The 20,678-nt window shown below is 44.7% G+C and overlaps 1 protein-coding gene across 7 annotated transcripts in view; it reads right to left on the reverse strand.

The window, feature by feature from the left end:
• The window catches only part of Cdk5rap2 (CDK5 regulatory subunit associated protein 2), a 178,326-nt gene that overhangs the window by 47,943 nt on the left and 109,705 nt on the right, over positions 1-20,678 (reverse strand). For 4 of the 7 annotated variants that reach the window (XR_011369981.1, XM_070012600.1, XM_070012573.1 and 1 more), the window contains exons 20-23: positions 19,337-19,518; positions 9,869-10,307; positions 4,327-4,558; positions 845-976 (exon numbers count right to left, since the gene is read on the reverse strand). Coding sequence is in view for 6 of the 7 variants with exons in the window: in XM_070012600.1 (XP_069868701.1) it covers positions 845-976; positions 4,327-4,558; positions 9,869-10,307; positions 19,337-19,518 (985 nt within the window). In the remaining variant the exon portion in view is untranslated. The remainder of the gene's footprint in view (positions 1-844; positions 977-4,326; positions 4,559-9,868; positions 10,308-19,336; positions 19,519-20,678) is intronic. The other 3 variants (XM_070012605.1, XM_070012584.1, XM_070012618.1) reach the window with 1 other exon arrangement.

The following is a 20,678-nucleotide window of genomic DNA, read 5'->3' on the forward strand; positions in this document are numbered from 1 at the left end:
AAAGCCAGAAGTGGTGCTGTGGATCAAGTGGTAGAGCGCTAGCCTTGAGCTGAAGAGCTAAGGGACAGCACCCAGGCCCAGAGTTCAGGCCCCACGACTGACAAAATAAAAAAAAAAAAAAAAGAAAAGATTCCTGATGACCAAGATGTCTCATGTGAATTAAATTGAGAACAACAGCTATATTTTTAATGAAGGGAAAGAGATCTAGGGTTAAAAAAAAAAAAAAAAGAGTAAACCTTTGCTCATTCTGGCTGAATAGGAATATGGTAGCTGCTCCATTATCCTTTGTGAATATTTGCGTGCTAATAATACTTCATAATTAAAAAAGGACGGGATACAACTTGTCTGCAGCCTCACTCACAGCTCTCTGTGCCATCCCCAATGACCTAGCTGCAAAGCCCACCAACCTTGGCTCAGCAGGAGGCTTTTCCCCTGACTGACCCATTCTCCCTGGCAGGTAACAGCCTGCTCCACACTGGATATTATCAGGTTGTTGTGGTGCCTGTGTTCTCATTGTGTGGTTGTGTAAGGTCCCTTGAGAGCAGGCACTGGGTCTTTTCATTGTGGACCCCTGAACCATGCACTATCTGCCGGAAGGGTCAGACAAATGGAATGATCAGCTCTATCTGGTACCCTGCTTTGCCTTGACTCTTCTGCCTCCTTAGCAGCTGGGTGACCCTGGTCAGTCATGCTTTAGATCCTCATCTTCCCCATATGACAGGTGGGAATGGGAATGATGATCCAGGAGGGCTGCTGTTAGATCTACTAAGAATTTTGACATGTCACCCTACACAGCGCCGGGCACCAGGCAGCTGTTGGACACACAAAGAAGCTGAGTTCTGACCGGTCTCAAGGTTGGTGTGCTGGTCATCATCTGCCTCCTTGTCTCTCTGGGCTGAGGGTGAGCTTTTAGTTCCTTCGTGCTTGCCTGGGCTGTCTTGGGAGGCTGCTTCCACGAGGGGCTGAGCTGCAGGCACTGGCAAAGAGAAAGAAAAATAAAACCATAGGCTTGAAACTTAGCCAAGCATCTGAGAAGAACACAAAGATACAACAGGGAAAATAAAAACACTGGGGAGGCAAAATGCAATTTATAAGATAAAATTAATCTATCGAGCTGCCATAACAGAACATAAAAAGCATAAATATACTGCAGCTTGTCTGAAATGGTTTAAATCCAGACTCTCAAAAAACTGAGTGAGAAAAGGAATTCCATTCCATCGACATGTGCCCACTTTCCCAAGCAAGAGGAGCCCCTGGGTCTTCCTGGCAACCACAGGGCAGCACCCGGCAGAGACAGCCTCGTGCCTCCGCAGAAGAGGAGGCGGGGCACAGTGCAGATGACAGGCCTGGACATGTGCTAGGGCCCCTCCTGGGCTGTCATTCTGAAGTCCCTCCCTCCACCCCACTCTTAACTCTTTGTACTGATTTGGTTGGCTGAACTGTCCCCACCCCCATCCAGACAGAAAGCTCTCTCTCTCTCTCTCTCCTATATCCAGTGCCTAAGATGGAGATACAGTGGCTACTTGGGGAATATTTACTGAATATGATGCCTAGATGAACGGAAGAACAGATTGACAGTAGGTACAGTAGAGGCAATTTTGATAAAAGCCAACTCAGTTTGAAACCTCAAGTACAAGAAACCCAAGACAGAACCTACAATTAATGGAAGCTATCTTGGGCTCTAGTGCACAGAGTTTATACCAGAGTACCACATGCTAGGGTTAGGCTTCACCAATGCTTAGAAAATGGGCAGGCTGGTTTACACAGGGCCCTGGAAGCTAGTACCATGACTCATTGGATCACTTTCTCTCGAAGGTGCTACCTGAACTTCAGATGGGGACAATTATTGTTTTGGAGAAGGATTGGGAGGATTCTATTTGATCTATTTGATTCTATTTGATTCTGAGTGTGTATGATAGGGCTCAACAAGTGCAAAGTCCTCCTTTTATGACTGTCACAAGAAATCCAGGGCTGCAAGGTCACCATCAATCCCTGAGTGACCTAGTGATCTATTCTGACACCATCTCCTCTCCAGGACTCTCCCTTTCACTGGCCACCTTTAAGACTGCCAAGCTTCTCTCTGACCATTGGCCTCATTTTAGGAGAACCCAACTGTCCCCTGAGGGGACTGTCTCCCCGAGAGCATCACCAAAGAGGCCGTACCTGCCACATCCCGCTGCTCCACACTGTCTCTTCACATCATTCTGTCTTCCTAGAAACACCAATTTTGCAGCTGAGGCTGCTACACTACACTACCAGCAGCCTAACCTTGCTACAGCCACCATTCCTCAGAGCCATTTTGGCTCCTGACTGCCCTGACTCTCTGTGTCTCACAACAGTACAATTCCCCAGAGGTGTCAGTCTTTGTGATCTCCAACTTCTCTCCTCTACTCTCTGTCTGGCACCTGAAACAGCTCCCTTAATGGCTAAGCTGATCCTCAGTCCTTGTCTTATGTGTGTTACTAACAATATCTGGCATAGCCAGTGTTCTTGGCTCAGCTTCTGAGATGGCTGCCCCATTGCAGTCCAACCTCTAACCTCCAGAAAGCCCAGTTCATTTACCTGGAGTTCTGAGCTACATAGCTTCAGTGTCAGTGGTATGTTGCCTTTCCTCAGTTTCCGTCTCAGCCCATATCACTTTCCTTGACTCTAGGTTCACCAATCTCCAACTACCTACCCAGTATCTCCACTAGGCTGGACAACAGGCATCTCAACCATCCAAAACCAGACATCTATCGTTACCCCCAGGCTGGCCTGGCCTGGCCTGACCTGGCTTACAATCTTCCCCATTCAGTGCACAACTCCATCCTTCCAGTGGTTCACATTAGAAGCGATCCTTTAAAATGGAAGTCAGCCTACTTTTCTCAAAGATCCAAATAATAAGTACTTTAGGCTTTGCAGGCCATATGATCTCTACCACATGAGTGCGGCTGTGTCCCAATAAAACAGTTTTAAAATGTTATTGTAAAGGTGATATATAGAGGAGTTACAGTTAGTTATATGAGGCAGGTAATGAGTACATTTCCTTTTGAACAGGAAAAACAGGTGAAAAGCTGAATTTGAAACACAGACAGTACTCTATCAATTCTTGCTATAAGGCTTATGTCAGATCATGTTGCTCTACTACTCAAACCTCCACCAGTGTCCAATTTTATACAGGATGGCCTATAAAGGCCTGCCTGGTGCCTCCGTCCCTGCCCTCACCATCTCTCCTTTACCTCCCTCAATACCAGTCATATGATTCAGCACCTTCCAATCTATCCTACTTCTCATATTCAAAGCCACATCAGAGCCTTTGCCCTGTTCCTTTTTCCCCAGATGACTAGTGTGCTCATTGCCTCCCATTTCCATCCAGATGACACCTGTCACAGAGGTTCAAACCTCTCCACATCATGTGCACTAGCAAACCTTCCCACCATCCCTCCCTCCCCTGCCCATCACTCTGCTTTGCGTCTCCCCACACCTATTTTCTCACATAGTATATGCTATTGTCTTCCCAGATACATAAAAATACTATCTGGACACAGACTTCTGTCTGCTTTGGGCTCCTGGCTTTGCAGGGCGTAGAACAGTGTTTGGCACACGGGACAATTTATGAAGATGACCGCTGCTGCTCTCAACACCCTGCTGCTGCCACCTACTTAGAGCAGAAGGTGAAAATCAAAGCAGCACAGGTATTTTCATGGGTGTGGTAATGTGGAATGCTCCTGGCAAGGCGGTGGCTACTCCATCTGGAAGAGGGCACCCTGCATTCTCCAGCCTCTCACAGGTTTGGTGGGTCATAGTCGGGTAACATCATTGCCTCCCCCCAGGTCTCTGAATTCTCACTGCACCACCAGGTTTCAACCCAAGATATCCTCATCTACACAGCCCCTAGAGAGCAGAGGTAGCTGATTCACAGGGGATGCTGACGTGGTTCCCTTCTAGAGGAAGACAGGTTTGGGGCCTAACATTCTGGGGAATTCTACCAAGAGCATCTCCCTTGCATACCTCAAATATCACGTTCTGAGGTTCCACAAAGCCTGGACACTAAAGCCTGCCCAGTTGGACACCAGATACAGCTCCTGGGGAGGGCACAAGGCTCCCAGAGCGCTGAGGGCACTATAGGTACCATTTACCCAGACTCCAGAATGGAAAGAAAACTGCAGCTTCATTTTCCCTATTGTGTTCCTCCATTGTGCATTTGTCAAGAGTGAAGATTAATCACTGCAATTCATGAAATTTATACTCAAACGTACTGCAGTTCTAAACAACAAGGCTGACATTTCAGGCAGTTCTGTGCGGCTGCTCGTCTCATGGCGGAGAAGGTATTTTTCCTATGCTTACCGTTCAGCAGCATTTGGTCAGGTGCTGGCTTCCCCTCCATCAGGGCCTCCACCAGAATTAACTTGTGATGAAGCTGCTTATTATGTGTTTTACACTCCTTCAGCTCACCCTGAAGCTCCATGATCTGGCCCTGAAGTTTGGCCACCACCTCCTGAGTGGCAAGGAAACGATATGCATGCCCTAATGACTGGGCTGGTTTCATCAGGATCGGCAGGCGGGACTTCTTAGCCTCCTGAAAGCACACAAGGCACAACAGTGAATGCACTTCACACACACACACACACACGCACGCACGCACGCACGCACGCACGCACGCACGCCCTTTCATTGCATCTTCTCAGGCTGACCTTTTAAATAGCTCCCAAACATCACCCCAACTTCTGGTTCCCATAATGGTGTCATGTCACTCCCCAACAGCAGACCATATTTCTTGACAGGATCCTTCTGATTGTCAAGGGCACAGAGTTTCCTTGACACCCTCTGGGCCCTGGTCCACTGTCTATATGGACAAAGCAAACGTTCCATAGGTGGTACTTCTATTTCTGACACAGTCTTCTCGAAAACTTTCCCCATCTCTGTTCTCATTTCCCGCTATTCCTAGTACAAGTCGATCTGCCTCCCACGCCTGCTGGTCCACCAGAACTCTGCTTACTTCAGTGGTTACTGACAGGTCTACTAACCCTGTGTGATTCCTCAGGCTCCGAACCCCAATCCTGACCTTTCCCGCCATCTTTATCAGCAATGGCTCACACACACTCCAAAGTCAACTAAAAATTCAACTCTGCTATTCCATCACGCCATGTCCTAGTCCATAAATCTACACCACTCCAATTTTCTGTCTTGGTGAATCACACAACCTTACTACATAATCCAAAAACCTGAGAGTTATTTAAACTACCTCTCTTTGCCTTATTGACTTGCATTGCTCATCACCTTCCAATAATTCCAGCTCCTTTGTTGTCTCCCAATTCTTCCATCTCTTCTCATCCCCTATTGCTGCCAGGGCACTAGGAGTTCTCATGTTGGCCATAGTAGCAGCCTTCTGAAAGGCTCCCAGTGTTTGCTTTCACACTCTTCTAATCTACTGTCCTTAAAGCTATCTCAGCAGCTTCCCAGTTCCCGCCCTGACAGAGGTCAAAGTCCATACCAACACTTACCACAAAGTCCTGCTACACCTATAGCCTGAGTTGCTACCTCTTTACTCTTCCTCTGTACCTACTCTCTGAGATTCTTTTGGTTCTTTGCACCTCAAGGCCTTCAGGTACACTGCCACCTCTGCTGGAACATTCACCCTTGCCCACTGAGTCATTCATCAGGACTTAGCTCAGATATGCCTTCCTCAACAGCACGGGCTTTGACTTCCAAGACCAAATCAGCTTCCTCCCGCATGTCCCCTACCACATTCCCCAGGAAATAGGAGTATTATTACAATTAAATCTCTATGTATTTATGTATTCACTGTCTTCTGCACCTGCCCGTAAGGCCCAGAATTCAGGGGTTCTGAATTTATCCATAATGTATCCATAATTTCCAGAACAAGAGCTTGTACATTATTTGGTTATCCAAAAGTATTTGTGGAATGATCACAGAAACAGTAACTTAAGAAGTCAAACAAGAATGTCTTTCAAGTAGGGAATTTTGAATGTATTTAGCAGCTGAGGAGAGAGACCTAACTCTAGAATGTATAAAGAATTATTACATTTAATTCTCAACAATAAAAGAAAAAATACAAATGATCCAATTAAAGACGGATGGAAGACCAGTAGGACATTTCTCCACAGGAGATACAATATAGCTAACAAGTTGGGGGGGCGGGGGGAGGGGGGGGAGGATTGGGTGGGGGTGGCGGGAGGAGGATGGGAAGGGGAAACAAAGGAGGAGGCTACAATGCTTGATAAGAAATGTACTCATTATCTTGCCCATGTAATTGTAACCCCTCTGTACACAATTAAAAAAAAAAAAGAAAAAGAAGCTCACTATCACTAGTCATCAGGACAATGTAAGTGCTATCACAACAAAATACCACCTCTTCATACCCATTAGGATGACTACAACTGAAAGGGCAGTAACAAGTGTTGGTGAGGATGTGGAAGAACTAGAATGCTCATGCATGGTTGGTGGGTTATAAAAGGCACTCGGCAGCTTGGCAAGCAGTCAACTCCTCAAAATGGTTTGACTTGGAATAACCACATGCTCCAACAATTTCATTACTAGGTATAAACCCAAAGGGAAAAAGTTGTTATGTCCACATGTAAATGTGGACGTGAATAACAACATGTACATGAATAGGAATATTATTCTTAATATCCAAAAAGTAGAAATAGCCCAATTATACATCAGCCGATGAATGAACAAATGAAACGTGATATTAGAATACTGTCTGGCAAGAAAAAATAATAAAGTACTGATCCATGAGGCAATATGAGTGAACCCTAAACATACTATGCTAAGGGAGGGGCAGCCACCAATCACCACCTGCTGGAAGATCCTGCCCATCTGAAAGGTCCAGTACAGGCAAATCTAAAGAGTCAGAAAACACATTAGTGGTTGCTTAGAGCTTGGGTAGGCAAGTGGGAAAACTGCACTGACTGCAAATGAGTGCAGTGTTTCTTTGAGGGATGGTGAAATGTTCTAGCACTGATTGGCAATGGTGTATAACTCTGTGGATAGACTTAAAAGTCTTTGAATTATACCCTTGAAATGGATGAACTGCAGGATGTCATCATTATTTTTTTAAATAATGGAGAAGAAAGCTGAGATTAAAAAAGGAACTACTTGAGACCTGAGAAATGAGATCTTAGTCTCTCCAGGAAGAGTGTGAGGACCCTTGCCACCTACATGCACAGTGTTTCCAAGCAGTTCCCCACACTACTCAGATAAACTGCTTTTTCAGAGCTCACAGGATGAGGGATGGTACCACCTCTGTTCTCCAAGTAGTCCAACGTAATACAGCAAGAAAGTCTGAAGGTCGGGCTCAAACCAGTTTTTAGATTCCAGCGCTCAGTTAGGAGAAGTAAGATGCCATCAGCCCTGGAGTCCCAGAGAAGAGGAGAGGGCAAATTCCGGGGCAAGAACAGTATGAGGGGGTGAAGAGTCCACCTGGGAGGAGGCAGATGTTTTAGTAAAGAGGGCTGGGAAATAACAACATTTGCTGGCCCTGGGTCTCCACCAGTCTTTATTCCTGGATCCAAATCTGTGTGTCATATGGCAGCAGAAGAGATCTGCAAGTGCACAAATGCCAACGCCAATTTCAAGCTGGAAGACTGCCGTCAGCCAACCTAACGCCGGTCCTAAAATAACACCACACAAAATGCTGCCTTATGGCCTCCCAACAGTCCCACCTACCACCTTAATAACAATGGAAGACTGGAACATGTTACTGGGGACTGGAAGGATAATAGGAATTCATACTCTGAGCTCCTACCTTGTCACGTACAAGGTTCCTCAGCAGACCCCTGCCACTCTTGGTCTAGGTCACAATGACCCATCCAAGGCAAGGAGAGAACGCAGGTGCCTTATTATTCGAATATTCAACGCAGGTCAGTGGCCAGCCCAAAATGACCCCAGGCAGATCTGTGCAAGACCATCCTTGTGCCTCTGTAACTAAACCATGGGAGCCGTTTGGCCTGTCTCACATCTTTTGTCTAACAGGAAGGATACCACAGCTCTAGCTTAAATCACAGGATTAACCATTCTGACACTACCAAACCATCCAGAAAATATTACCTTCTCTCTACTCCGCAGGTACTACAGATAAGAGGCCCTTACTCCCTTCAAGGAAGGCAGACTACTAACATTTCCCTTAACCTCTGAAGCCCGGCAAGTTCCAATCCTCTCCCTGACATTGCCCAGTTAAGTCACTCTGGACAGTTTGCTGAGCCTATTAGTGCCCACATGTCTTCTCACGTAAAATGAACATAATACTTACCAAACTCAAATACTTCTTAAGAAGACTAAACAAAATAAAATTTAGCATAATCCCTGGTATATGTGGCAGATGATTAAAAATAAATATCTCCTTTAGAAAACACAGTGGAGATAATTTCAAACTAAAATATATATATATGTGTATATATAATATATTTAGGAAAATTAAGCCCATTCAATTATCCAATTTTCCTGAAGCAGAATGGCATCTCTCATACAATAGAGTAAAAGTAAACAAAAAACAAAGGGGAAAAAAAAAACACCTAGTTTTCCTAATATACAGGTACGAACCAAAGGAGCTAGAGAGAATGAGAGCACTTCTATTCCAGCCGAACTGCACAAATTTGCATTTTGAGTACCATTAATATAATGGCAGTGTATTTTTTTTTCGGGGTCTCTACCGATATCTTTAGAAAACCCTTTTCTGGAAATTACAGTTTGGGCGCATAATTTAAAACAATCAAAAGCAATTTTGCTAATGATATATCTAACTCTCTTTGGTATGCACAAAAGCAGTCATTTAATGGTCAGAAAATAAACTTAATTCTCCATTCTGCTGCTCTGAAGCAGTGTGTACAGTTGATTTCTAAGCTACAAAACAGCCATTGGAAACAAGAATCTCTCAGCCTTCCATGGGTTCTATTAGAAACACAACTTATTTCCTTCTTACAGAAGGTATCTCCCTGACACTGAATCTCAACCCAGCACCTCTTTCCAAAAGAACCACTACATCAGTCCAATCAGGCTTGTGTGCTTTTCAACCATCTGGAATATCTGATTATCTTTGAAGAAAAGCTTAAGGAGAGAACCTGGACCGAGAGAGATCAACATGAACATACCTTCAGTCACCTCCCCTATACACGCACCATTTTAGGTCCCCAAGGCTAGAGGGAAATGACCAAGGAAATGACCAAGGAGTACACATTCACTTCTGCACGTTCACTTCTAGTCAGCATGAGCACTCAGGACCTGCCTCCAAGCAGACAAGCCCTCAGAATGCCTCCAAAAGTCCTCCTAAATAATACCTGGGTTCTCACTAAAACCCCTACTCTAAAGTGGGGTTATTATCATTTCACTACAACCTGCAGAAGGAAGTGTCTTCAGTAGGTCAACACTGTATGAATTTTGGTATATTCTCTCTAAGGGAAAGCTAAGGCTGTCACCACAGGGAAACGTCCCAGACACAAAATGTGAAAGACAGTGCTATACACAATATAAGAAGAGGATTCCCTGAGGGTGTTTCTTCTGAAGGAAACATAGAAATGATGTGATAAAGCCCTATCATTGGAGATGTAGCTCAGTGGAAGAACGTTTGCCTTCCTTTGATGCCCAGTACTGATAGCAACCACAACCAAAATAGAATCAGGGTCAGGGACAGGGGCAGGGGCAGGGGCAGGGGCAGGGGCAGGGGCAGGGGCAGGGGCAGGGGCAGGGGAGAAGGAGGGCGGGTGACGGTTAGAAAGGACATACTCCTCCAGGTAGAGGCCAGGAGCGGTACAAACAAAGGAGACACATGAGACTTTCCCCATGAAGAAAGTAGTGGCATTGGAGATGATTTTTTTAAATCTTCTGTTTCTGCAAAATAAAGACCTAATTAATATCTAGCACAACTTACTTTGTTGGTCACAGAGGGGAAGGAGAGGAGAGTGGTCTGCATCCCTGGCATCCCACACAAGTTCTCTGGCTGGGGCTCAGAGCTGAACGTGGCATCTGCCGCCATGTCTTCCCAAGCCTTTTTCTGTCCCTCATAAGTGAACCTGAGAGGGTCTTCCTCCACAGCCATAGTCTGCACAGAGACATTTTTCATCTCCGTCCTGTCCACTTCACTTGTCTTCACTAGCTGGGCCCTCCAAGGGGACTTCAGCCCATCGTGTGGCTTGGCAAAGGGGCTGGCTGGGACAGAATACTCAAGTTCTCTTCTCAGCTGAACAGCAATTTGCTTGAGCATCTTCTCTGTTTTACCATCAACGTGTTCTCCAGAAGCTTCCTGTTCTGCCAGGTATATCCGCCCCAGAAGCAGTTCTTGTAGAGCTTTCAGAAGGTCTGGCCTGTTTCTCCAAAGGAAGAAGTGAGAATGATAAGCTTCCTTCCCAAGATCTCCCCACAGACTCCTGCCCAGATTCGATCTAAACTAAACATAGTAAGACCCCCCACAATACAACAAAACTCGTGCCAAGCATTTGCTCCCAGGTAACTCACAGTACTCACACAAGGCTATTTCATGAAGAAGGGCAGAACGTGACGCAAGGTATACAGCCAATGTGTGGGGTACAGGGATATGTGAATGCAGGCTGGACAAGGTAGGAGCAAGGAGGAATCATAAGGAACCCTGTCCAACCCCACCCACCACCACCGTTACCCATTCCTACATCGAGGGGAAAGTGTAGATTTGGAAGAACCATGTCAAGTTGGCTTGTCCATAGGTGATCTGATTCACCACGGTGCATATTAGGTACTCAGTAAGTAGATGAAGGGGTGCCTCATTAACAAGCATGCAGGTATAACAGAAAGCACATTGGCTTTGAAGAAAAATGGCTCCAGAGACTGAGGGTAAGACATCTGCTTAGCACAAGGAAGGTTCCTGGTTTGATACCCAAGACTACAAATGTTAAAAATTAAATAAGGAAAAACCTGAGTGTAGCAGATATCCCTGTAATCCTAGCTCCCTGGAAATCAGAAACAGGAGGATCATAGCTCAAGGCTGGCCTGAGGCAAATGCTAGCATAAGACTCTTTCTCATAAACAAACTAAAAGCAAAATAACTTAGATGTGACTCAAGTGGTAGAGCTCCTGCTTAAGAACTGTGGTGCCCTGTATTCTACCTGAATACCAGAATAGAGAGATAGAAAGATAAAGAGATAGAGAAGGAGGGAAGGAAAGAGGGAAAGAGAGAAGGGGAGAAGGAAGGAAGGAAGGAAGGAAGGAAGGAAGGAAGGAAGGAAGGAAGGAAGGAAGGAAGGAAGGAGGGAAGGAAGGAAGGAAGGAAGGAAAGGAGGGAGGGAAAGAGGGAGAGAGGAAGGGAGGGAGGGAAGTCTTTCAGACTTCTTTCAAGCAGCCAGAAAAGCACTATAGAAGTATGGGAAAGCTTAGAAATCCAAGAGGAGCCTCTAACAGCAGGGAGAATATCTCAGTGAAAAGAGCACTGTGGGGTCAATGTCCCCAGTTCCATCTTTCCAGGGGTCTGCATAGGCTCAATTACCCCTATGGGATGCCCAGAAGGGTAGGGTCCCAGGTGTCCAGAACAGCCACTAGACCAATGACACATCCTAAATGGCTTAACTGCCATCCCTATCTAATGCTTCCTGAGCCCGCCTTCACGTTGCCTAATGCCACGTCACAAACAAATCATCCAAGTACATATCTTGGACTCTGCTTTCCAAGGACCCAAAACTAAGCCAATACATGAATGGTGCCTTATGGAGTCTTTCTGAAGTCTCCTTTGTAAGGCTGGTTCCTGGGCCCAGCACTACAGTAGGTACCAGACCCAAAACTGCCAGTAGGACTTAGACTGGTCTTAGAGCCAGGAATGCCAACAGGTTTCGGAGGGTTACAGGGTAACTATGCTGTGTCCAGACTGGGGGTGCAGGGAAAGATGTCAGAGGGAGCTTCTGAAGTAGAGGGCAGCTTATTGGGGGAGAGGATGGAACAGCTGTGCGGGGACAGCAAGATGACCAAGTGTGGAGAAAGGAGGAAGCTGGGAAGCTTGGCAGGGGGAGGTGAAGTCTTCCACAGCACGAGGAGAAAAGGAGGGCCCCTAGGAGGCTTGCAGAGCAGCATGCAGCACTCTGGTCTAATCCCAGAAAAGACAAGGAAACTATGCCCCCCACCCCACCCCACCCCACCTCACCCCCTAACTCCCGACACAAATGCCTCAAAGTATAGTACAATGAAGCCAAGGTACAAGGAAGTATCCAAACATCAGAAATAGTCGAAACAAGCCTGGATGGAAGGCAAATGAAGAAGGTGGTGGAGGCAGAAATTCAACTCCTGGGATGCAGGAAGAACCAGATAAATGTCATAGGCCCTTAGTAAGACTTGGTAAGACAATTTTAAAATTACTACGGAGCCAGGAAGGTAAGGTTAGGGACTGTTAGCCGAAGCAAACTGAACTTGTACATAAAAATCACGCTTTAAAAAAAAAAAAAACAATTCAAGACCAGAAAGCTGAAACATGTCCTGACTGAAGGGTGGGGACTAAAGATGAGAGGCAGTTGAGCAGAAAAAGAAATGATGGGCGAATACAGTTGTAATACTTGATGTACATACATGAAAACTGAGCTAGGAAATTTGAGGAGACAGATGGGGATGGGGTACATGGGAGAGAATGATGGAAGGACTCTGATCAAGATGCACTGTACACAGAAATTAACATGTTACACTGAAATCCCTTCCATAATTATTTGAAGGAAACAATTTACAAAAGGGAAAAATCCAAGCAATGAAAAAGAAAAGAGAAATCATAAAGATTTTGAAATAAGATACTTAAAATCATCCAAAGGTAAAGGAAGAAAATAGATTCCTAAGGAAAAACAAGGAAGTGAAGAAGTCAAGACAAGGTGTTACCGGGATGAGGCTAGAAGGGGCAGGATCCAGGCAGAGGACAGTTGGACAGCGGTCAATACCTTGTAAGAGAAAGCCAATGTAGGCCAGGATGAAGCCACACAGTCAGTAAAGAAAAGAAACAGCATCAGCCTTTGTTACATAACTTATTTTTCTTCCTTTTTCCCATCTTCTTTCATGAAACCATGGGAGATAGGGAAGATGCTACCAAGTCCAATTTCACAAACCCTGTCCTCCCCTTCCTCGGATCTTTATGACTATAAGAAATGATAGTATCCATGTTTATTTCCTCTATTGTGTCCCTGAAGGGCAGGGATAAAGGTCTTCTCATATCTAGATCTCTCTAGATCAAGGGCAGAGTAAACTCAATTCAAATTAAACAACTTCAGCAGACTGAAATGGGATTTAAAAAAAAAATTAAAGCCAAAACTAAAATGTATGGCACACTGCTTACTTTTAATGTAGAATCACTTAAGCAGCACAAACTATCTTTAAACCGTACTTTAAAAATATCTCTGGCATTCCAAATATCAGGAAATGTTAAACTAAATGTCCTTCCCTTTCCTTCTTTAATATAGGTAAGAAATAATGACAATTGCTATTCAGCTATACAAAGGAGGACCGTTACTCACCACCAAACAACACACAATAAAGCTCAGGAAAAAGACTTTACAAATGGGTAATAAATGGTGGTAAAGAAGGCCAGTGCAATACACTAAAGTGGTGGTGCTATTAAATAAAACAGCTAAGTGTGACTCTGCTGGAAATCTCAATAGTGGACTCATTAAGCTGTCACTATATTCAGGACCTTTGGGATGGTTCAGTCCATGGGTCTTGTCAGAGGCCCAAGTAGTGTTTCTTTGCCCTTCCTATACATCTATACTATACATCCTATACATCCTATACATCCTATACTAGGCAGAAGGTGTAAGGAAAGGCACTGACATTTACTAAGCACTTACCGTGTGCCAGATCCTTTAAATACACGAAATCCTCACTCAGATTGAGATGAGAACTATTATTAACCTTATTTTATAGAGGAAGAAAAGGGCTCACAGAGACTGAGGATTCCACACACACCCCTCCCCAGCAAAGTGGCAGAGCAAAGATTAGAATCCAGAACATTCTGACTCCAAGGGAGCACTAATTCTGTCCAAATTTTCTAAACTTACTTCCCCCATGAGTTCCAGTTTCCAGTTGTCTGCATGTTCATTCAAATATTTATCACATTCTTTCCACTTGACATGAAAGGCAGTGGCTATGCGTGGTGAAGAACAGTGGTGGTGGCGTTCATTACGGAAAAGAGACTGACATGTGCATATTGATGATAAGTAAGACAACATCAGGTAATGGTAAGTACTACGAATGGGAGGGAAAGAGAGGACAGATGAAATCTAGAAAGAAACCAAGGGAGTAGTAAGGAAAGGCATCTTTACAGAACTGCTATCTTGCTGAGCCATGGCTAGTTAACTGTCAAGGAACGTGCATGCCAGGTAGAGGGAACAACCCTGCAAGGCCCGTTGGTGAGAACACTGGATGCATGTGGACCAGAAAGAAGGCCCATGTGGACAAGGCTCAGTGCAAGAGTCATGGGTGATGAAGACAGAGAAATGGCACATACCTCTAATGTCACTCCAAGAACAAGGAAAATCCATTGGAGGGTTTTAAGGATGGAAGAGATGCAGCCTGCTCTGAGTTTTAAAAAGAGCACTGGCTATTCCATAGAGAATAGACTATAGAAGGACAGAAACTGAAACAGGAACACAAGAAGGAAGGCAAGAGATGCTAGCAACTTGGACCAAAAAGGTAGGAGTAGAGATGTGAAGGGATGAAATAATGAATGTAAATTGGAGGTATAATGGCAGAGATGGGAATTGAGGAATCTACAGAAATTAGGTAGGAGACAGATCAGAGTAAACAGGGAAGAAATGGATTAGAACAAGGAGCTGGGTTCTGGACAGATTAGTATGGAAATGTCTATCACATATCCAGGTACAAATGTCCAGAGAGAGTGGGCTGTGTGATGTGGAGAGGTATGTGGGCTGTGGGCATAAACTCGTGAGTCACACAGTACATTGTGAAGAGAGGGTGGCAAGACAGAGTAGAAAAAGGGGCTGAGAACATGGCTCTGGGGTACACCATCACTGTCCAGCAAAGGAGAATGAGGGCAGGCTGATAAGGTGGAAGAAAAACAGGCCAGAGAGAACAGCTGTTACTGAAGAGCAAATACCGGCCACTGAACTTCACAACATGGAAACTGTTGCTGACTTAAGAATTATAGTGAAGACATAGAACTCCCCTATGACCCAGCAATCCCACTTTTGGGCATTTACCCAAATGTTTACAAACAAGACCACACTAAAACTACCAGCACAACTATGTTTATTGCAGCATTATTTACCATAGCTAAGATATGGAACCAACCCAGATGCCCCTCAGTAGATGAAAGGATCAAGAAAATGTGGTATATATACACAATGGAATTCTATGCCTCCATCAGAAAGGATGACATTGCCCCATTTGTTAGGAAATGGAAAAACTTGGAAAAAATTATATTAAGTGAAGTAAGCCAGGCCCAAAGAAACATAGGTCCCATGGTTTCCCTTATTTGTAATATCTAGTAGATGTATGAGTCAAGTGGAAAAGGTCAGATAATGTGATGTCAGGAAAAATGAACCCTTAGATATGTATTTTAATGTTTTTTTCTTTCATGCATGTGTTTCTAACGCATTTATAAGATTATCTCTTTGTTGCTTTGTATGTCCCTCCCCCACAGTATAACCACTGCTTTCACTATATTTGATGTCAGTATAACTTGTGGAGGAGATGGGGAAAAACCAGTTGTTTAAGGATACAGGTGAACCTGTTGCAACAATGAGAAGTACAAGTTGTCATGTCCAAAACAAGCTTTACAACGTCGGTGCGGGGGGGGGGGGGGAGAGGGGGGGAAGGAGAAGGATTGGGATTGGGGGGGAGGGGGGAGGGGGGAGGCTGGGAAGGGATGTGAAGGGTAAACAAAGGAGGAGGCTGCAATGCTTGGTAAGAAATGTACGCATTATCCTGCCCATGTAATTGTAACTCCTCTGTACAGTATGTTCACAAATAAAATTAAATTAAGTTAAAAAAAAAGGATTATAGTGAAGAGTATGAAAGCACTTAGAACAGGATAGAGGAAGAAAGTAAATAGGGTAAATATAGACTGCTATTTCAAGAAATCTTGCCTTAGATAGAAATGATGGAAATAAAGGCATGCTTTATGCTTACATAAGAAGAAAAAACACTAGTGATGCAAAAGAGAGAAGGAGCTGAGAGGATATAAACTAAGCCATAGGGAAAGGCTGGTCTTAGTTCTAGAAGCAGGGCTGTTTTACTCCAGCAAAAGGCAAGGCAGGGTTTAGAGGCAAGCAGTGGGTGGAGTTCAATTGCTTGTTTCTCAATGACGTATAGACCAAGAGGAGGGGTGGTAGTAGGAAGCTGTGCCGTGCTGAGTGCTCATTTCAAAATGAGTGACAAGAAACATAAAGTGTGACATGTCTCCTGAATGTGTGTAGCAAGAGCACTTGACTGCATCAAGGTCCTAAAGATGGTTAGGTCTCAGATACGCAATCTACCTTCAAGTACTTGCCAAGTCTTCTTCTTTGCATTCAAAATAAGCCAGCCCCCTTGGCAGTTTCTCTGTTGACCTCTCTGAACCCCCTGCTAGCATCACATGCCAGTGATACCTCACCTGTCCCTCAACCATGCCCAAGGAGCAGAATCAGGTCTCCTAGGATGTGGCCTCTCTACTTCTATTAGTTGAAGCTCAAAGTTATATTAGCCTTTTTTAAAATCTCAAATAACATACCATCCCAAGTGGTTCCCTTTCAAATGTCCATAATTTTTCAGCTGTCAAATGTCACACACCATTTTAGAATATAAAGACTAAAACCTTTAGATGGTGGAATCCTGAGCCATGTCCTCTAGGGACTGGAGGCGTATAAACAGAAGGCCAGGGATTCCACACATGGTGAATGCCACAGCAGAGAAAAAAACAGCCAGCCAATGCCTCAACGTTGATCAACTGACTTCGCTCCACCTTCAACAAATGAGTTGTTATGGAGGCCAAGTGCAAGACAACTAGCTAGGCTAATGTAACTAGTAGATAATCCACATCATTCCATCCTAGTAGATGGAGAGGTTTAACCAGTTGCTCCAAACCTGGCTACTCCGCTAGCTCCTTAGGCCTTAGCCTGGATGACTAGAAGGCAGAAGAGATCAAAGGCTAAGGGGAAGGTTTGAGCCTAAGTTTATCAGAGATATGTACTGGGTGGTCAGAACTGGCTCAGTACCGAACAGAGTGGCACAAATCATGTAGCCACTGCACCCCCACACAGTGTGGATCTTACTTGGGTGAATGGGAAAGGGTGGGAATAACTGATAAGACATGATTGAAGCAGTACTATCCCAAAACGTAACTTGGCTCTGATGTGAATCTATACTTATATTTAATCCTTCTAAGATCTTTACAGGATAGGGGCTGGAAAGGTGGCTAGAGTGCTTGCCTTGCATGCATGAGACCCTGGGTTCGATTCCTCAGCACCACATAAGCAGAAAAAGCTGGAAGTGGTGCTGTGGCTCAAGTGGTAGAGCACTAGCCTTGAGCTGAAGAGCTGAGGGACAGCGCCCAGGCCCAGAGTTCAGGCATCATGACTGGCAAAAAAAAAAGGAAAGAAAGATCTTTACAGGATAAATAAGTATAATCATTCATACCCCAAACCTTCACAAATGAAGAAAAAAAGAGGCAGAGAGATGGCTCAGGATCTAAACAGAGCAGGACAGAAGCCCAGGACTGTCTATTTTAAACCTGCTTTTTCCAGTACAATTACAGTATGTCCACAATACAGGAATTTTCTAGACAGAAGACAAGTATTTCCTTGACCAACAAGAACACTATCATTCCCAGAAAATTCTCCAACTAGCACTACCACCAACTAGAGAAAGGGAATGTTGAGTTTCCAATGCCAGCTCCCATCTTTGTAAGATTATTGACAAAGCATGCAAAGCTGTTATGAGAGCCAGTGGGACTAGGCTATGAAGCATTTAGCGGGTGCTAGCCCAGAGCATGTACACAGGTTGGGCCCTCAATATGGCCCTGGGGTCCATGACCCCATCATGAGGCAGTGATGCAAAACACAGTACTCAGAAACTAAGATTAGGCAGCAAGTTTGGGCTGGCAGATGAAACTTATTCTAACACCAGCACTGGCCAGCAATAGGCAGAAAGCCTACTGGAAAGAAAGCTGCAAAGGAGTGAACAGGTAACTGGATACAGGTATCACAGGAATGCTTGCAGCACCGGTTCATAAAGTACTTTCTTTCAAAACTAGGTGCAATTCTTTTTTAATCAAGAGATTGAAAACTACAAATTTGGAAGACTGAGTCTACAAGAAAGTAGATAGGGGTTACACAGGTTGAGCTCCTGTCCACTGGACTCTGCACTGCATGGGTCAAAAACAGCACTCCCCCCCACACACACACAATCTACCTCACTTCATAAAGGGTCAGAGACAAACAAGTGTTGTCTTCTGCATCAGATACCAAGTGGGGACCCTGATGTGTAGGAAATCCTCCACCTCTGGAGCACCACCTCTGGTGACAATAAGCCAGAATAACCCCCAAGGGGACTCACGCATCGGGACTGAGGAGGGTCAGGCATGGTGAGCTCACAGGAACAGCAAGTCTCCATGCTCCTTCCAGCTAATGAAACATCTACATGGCTCAGGCTATGATGTCAAAGTACCAAAGTACTGTGCTCTGGCCAAGGGTTGTGACAGGAGTTTCTGATTCTAGTTCTCTATCTGTACCAGAAGAGAACCAAACAAACTACAAAAGAACCACTACAAACTAGACATGTTTTTCTTGCCCCTCATGGCAACCCTGAGAAGTGGTCAGACAAAGTAGGCACTTGGGAATAAAGGCACAGCACTTGCTTGGCTGCCAAGCTCAAGCAGCTGTCATGAGTGGACGACAGAGAGTCTGAAAGGAGAGAAATGGCTCATAAAGGATTCATTTACAAAATACAAATGTACTGAATGTTTCTTGGTTTTTGTTTCAAGGAAAACAACTTGTAGTGTTTGCTCACGTGGGAATGACTCCCAGCAGATATGAGAATTCTAGTTCAAGTTTAACATAAAATAGCAGAAGTACAACTACAATGGTATTTCTAAGCTACTATGAAAACAGAAGATTCCAGGAGGGCTGATTCCTCTCCTCACAGCTGGGCAGGCCTTCCCAGGGCTCCCAGGACTAATTCTCCAGGAAAGCTTTCTCTCTCTCTTCATAATGGCCCTGGTGTGAGGCATTGCTGAAGTCCCCTCCCAGCGCACAGCCTAATTACTTAATTGCATGACTGGCAAGATTCCTTCCAAGCCATTTCAGGGGCTCCCTCAGGTACAATGCACAGTGCACCTAAAAGCATTTAGCAAAATAAGCATGTTCTCCCCCCTAAACCAGAGAGGCGAAGTGACGCCTGGACCCACGTCTACCTGGACTCCAGCAGCAATGAGGCCTTCTCATGGAAGAAAGGAGTAAGCAGCCCCAGAAGTTCTTCTAGGCGCTGGTCTCCACGGTGGCCAGGCTTGGGGACTCCATCATGGTCTAAAATATTGGCATCTGTGTGCCTTAAATATCCATTTTTGCAGCCTCCTTTAGCATGGTCCTCTATCATCTGCAAATAAAAGTATTTGGTCAAACAAATACAAAGGAGGGGAGGGATGTGGGGGGGAGGGGAAAGGGTAAGAGAAGAGGGCGAATGAGTAAAAGTATGAAGGAGACAAAGGGAAAAGAGCAGGGGGATGTAGGGGTGCAGGCACACAGGTCCAACAGGCTCATGCTCCCTGTAAGGCAGAAGAGGTGTTTGTATCTTCTTGCCCTCAGTTTCCTCACCTGTGTAATGGGGTAGTATGCTACCTCCAGATGCGGTTATGAGTGAAAGATGACCGAGTCAAGCTAAGAGTCTGCTAGCTACAAATGCACCGTGGACATGTATTCTCCTACCCCACAGCCCTCTCCTTAAAAGTGATTCCTTAAGAAAGGCATGGAACTCATGTCATCAACAATGCTGTGGACATTTATTACATACTTCTTACTCCTCTTCTTTATTACACACAGAATGCTACCTTAGTCAAAGGATGTGTACTAATTAGTGGCTTTGCTAAGAAAGGTGGAGAGCTCAGTTCCCTCAAAGATGTAATTGTGAATCTACCTTCTTGGGTCACTGGGATCCCAGAGGGGTGGCACTGGGGAGGCATCCATTCAGGCCTGTTCTGGGCATGTCCTGAAGTGTTACAATTAGCATTTTTTCTCCTTTATCCAAAGCTGTAAATTTCATCTACTGGGCTATAAATAACTCCTCTTGATTTCATTACTGCTGGTGATATACACACCAGCCATCACCCCCATCTCTCTACACTGGGAAGATGATTAAGGTTTGTTAAATGGAAGACAAGACCCACATAAATGAGTAGTTATTTATAGGGTCTTGTTTGCCCCCAATCTAATTATTAAGTCTACCAAATAAGCACAAGAAGGAAAAATCTAGAATGAAATCCTAAAAATAGTTAGTTATCATTTACTAAGAACTTATTAGCTGCCTTTCTACTTAAGTAGCAAAATAATCCTAAACAGAAGTGTTACTATCACCAGTGATAGGAAACTCACAGTTACAGGTTATTGGAGGTGTAGCCAAAGTCACAGGGACACCAGTGTGATACCAAGGCTCAAAATCAGGTGTATCTCACTCCAAAGCCCTCATTTTCCATTGCTTTACTCTCCAAAGTTGTCTACAGTTTAGCATCTCCAATTCAGGACTCTATGAACTTGAGCCTA

Source organism: Dipodomys merriami, unplaced genomic scaffold (assembly GCF_024711535.1).
Source record: "Dipodomys merriami isolate MVZ:Mamm:240054 unplaced genomic scaffold, mDipMer1.0.p SCAF_11, whole genome shotgun sequence".
Lineage (NCBI taxonomy): Eukaryota > Metazoa > Chordata > Mammalia > Rodentia > Heteromyidae > Dipodomys > Dipodomys merriami.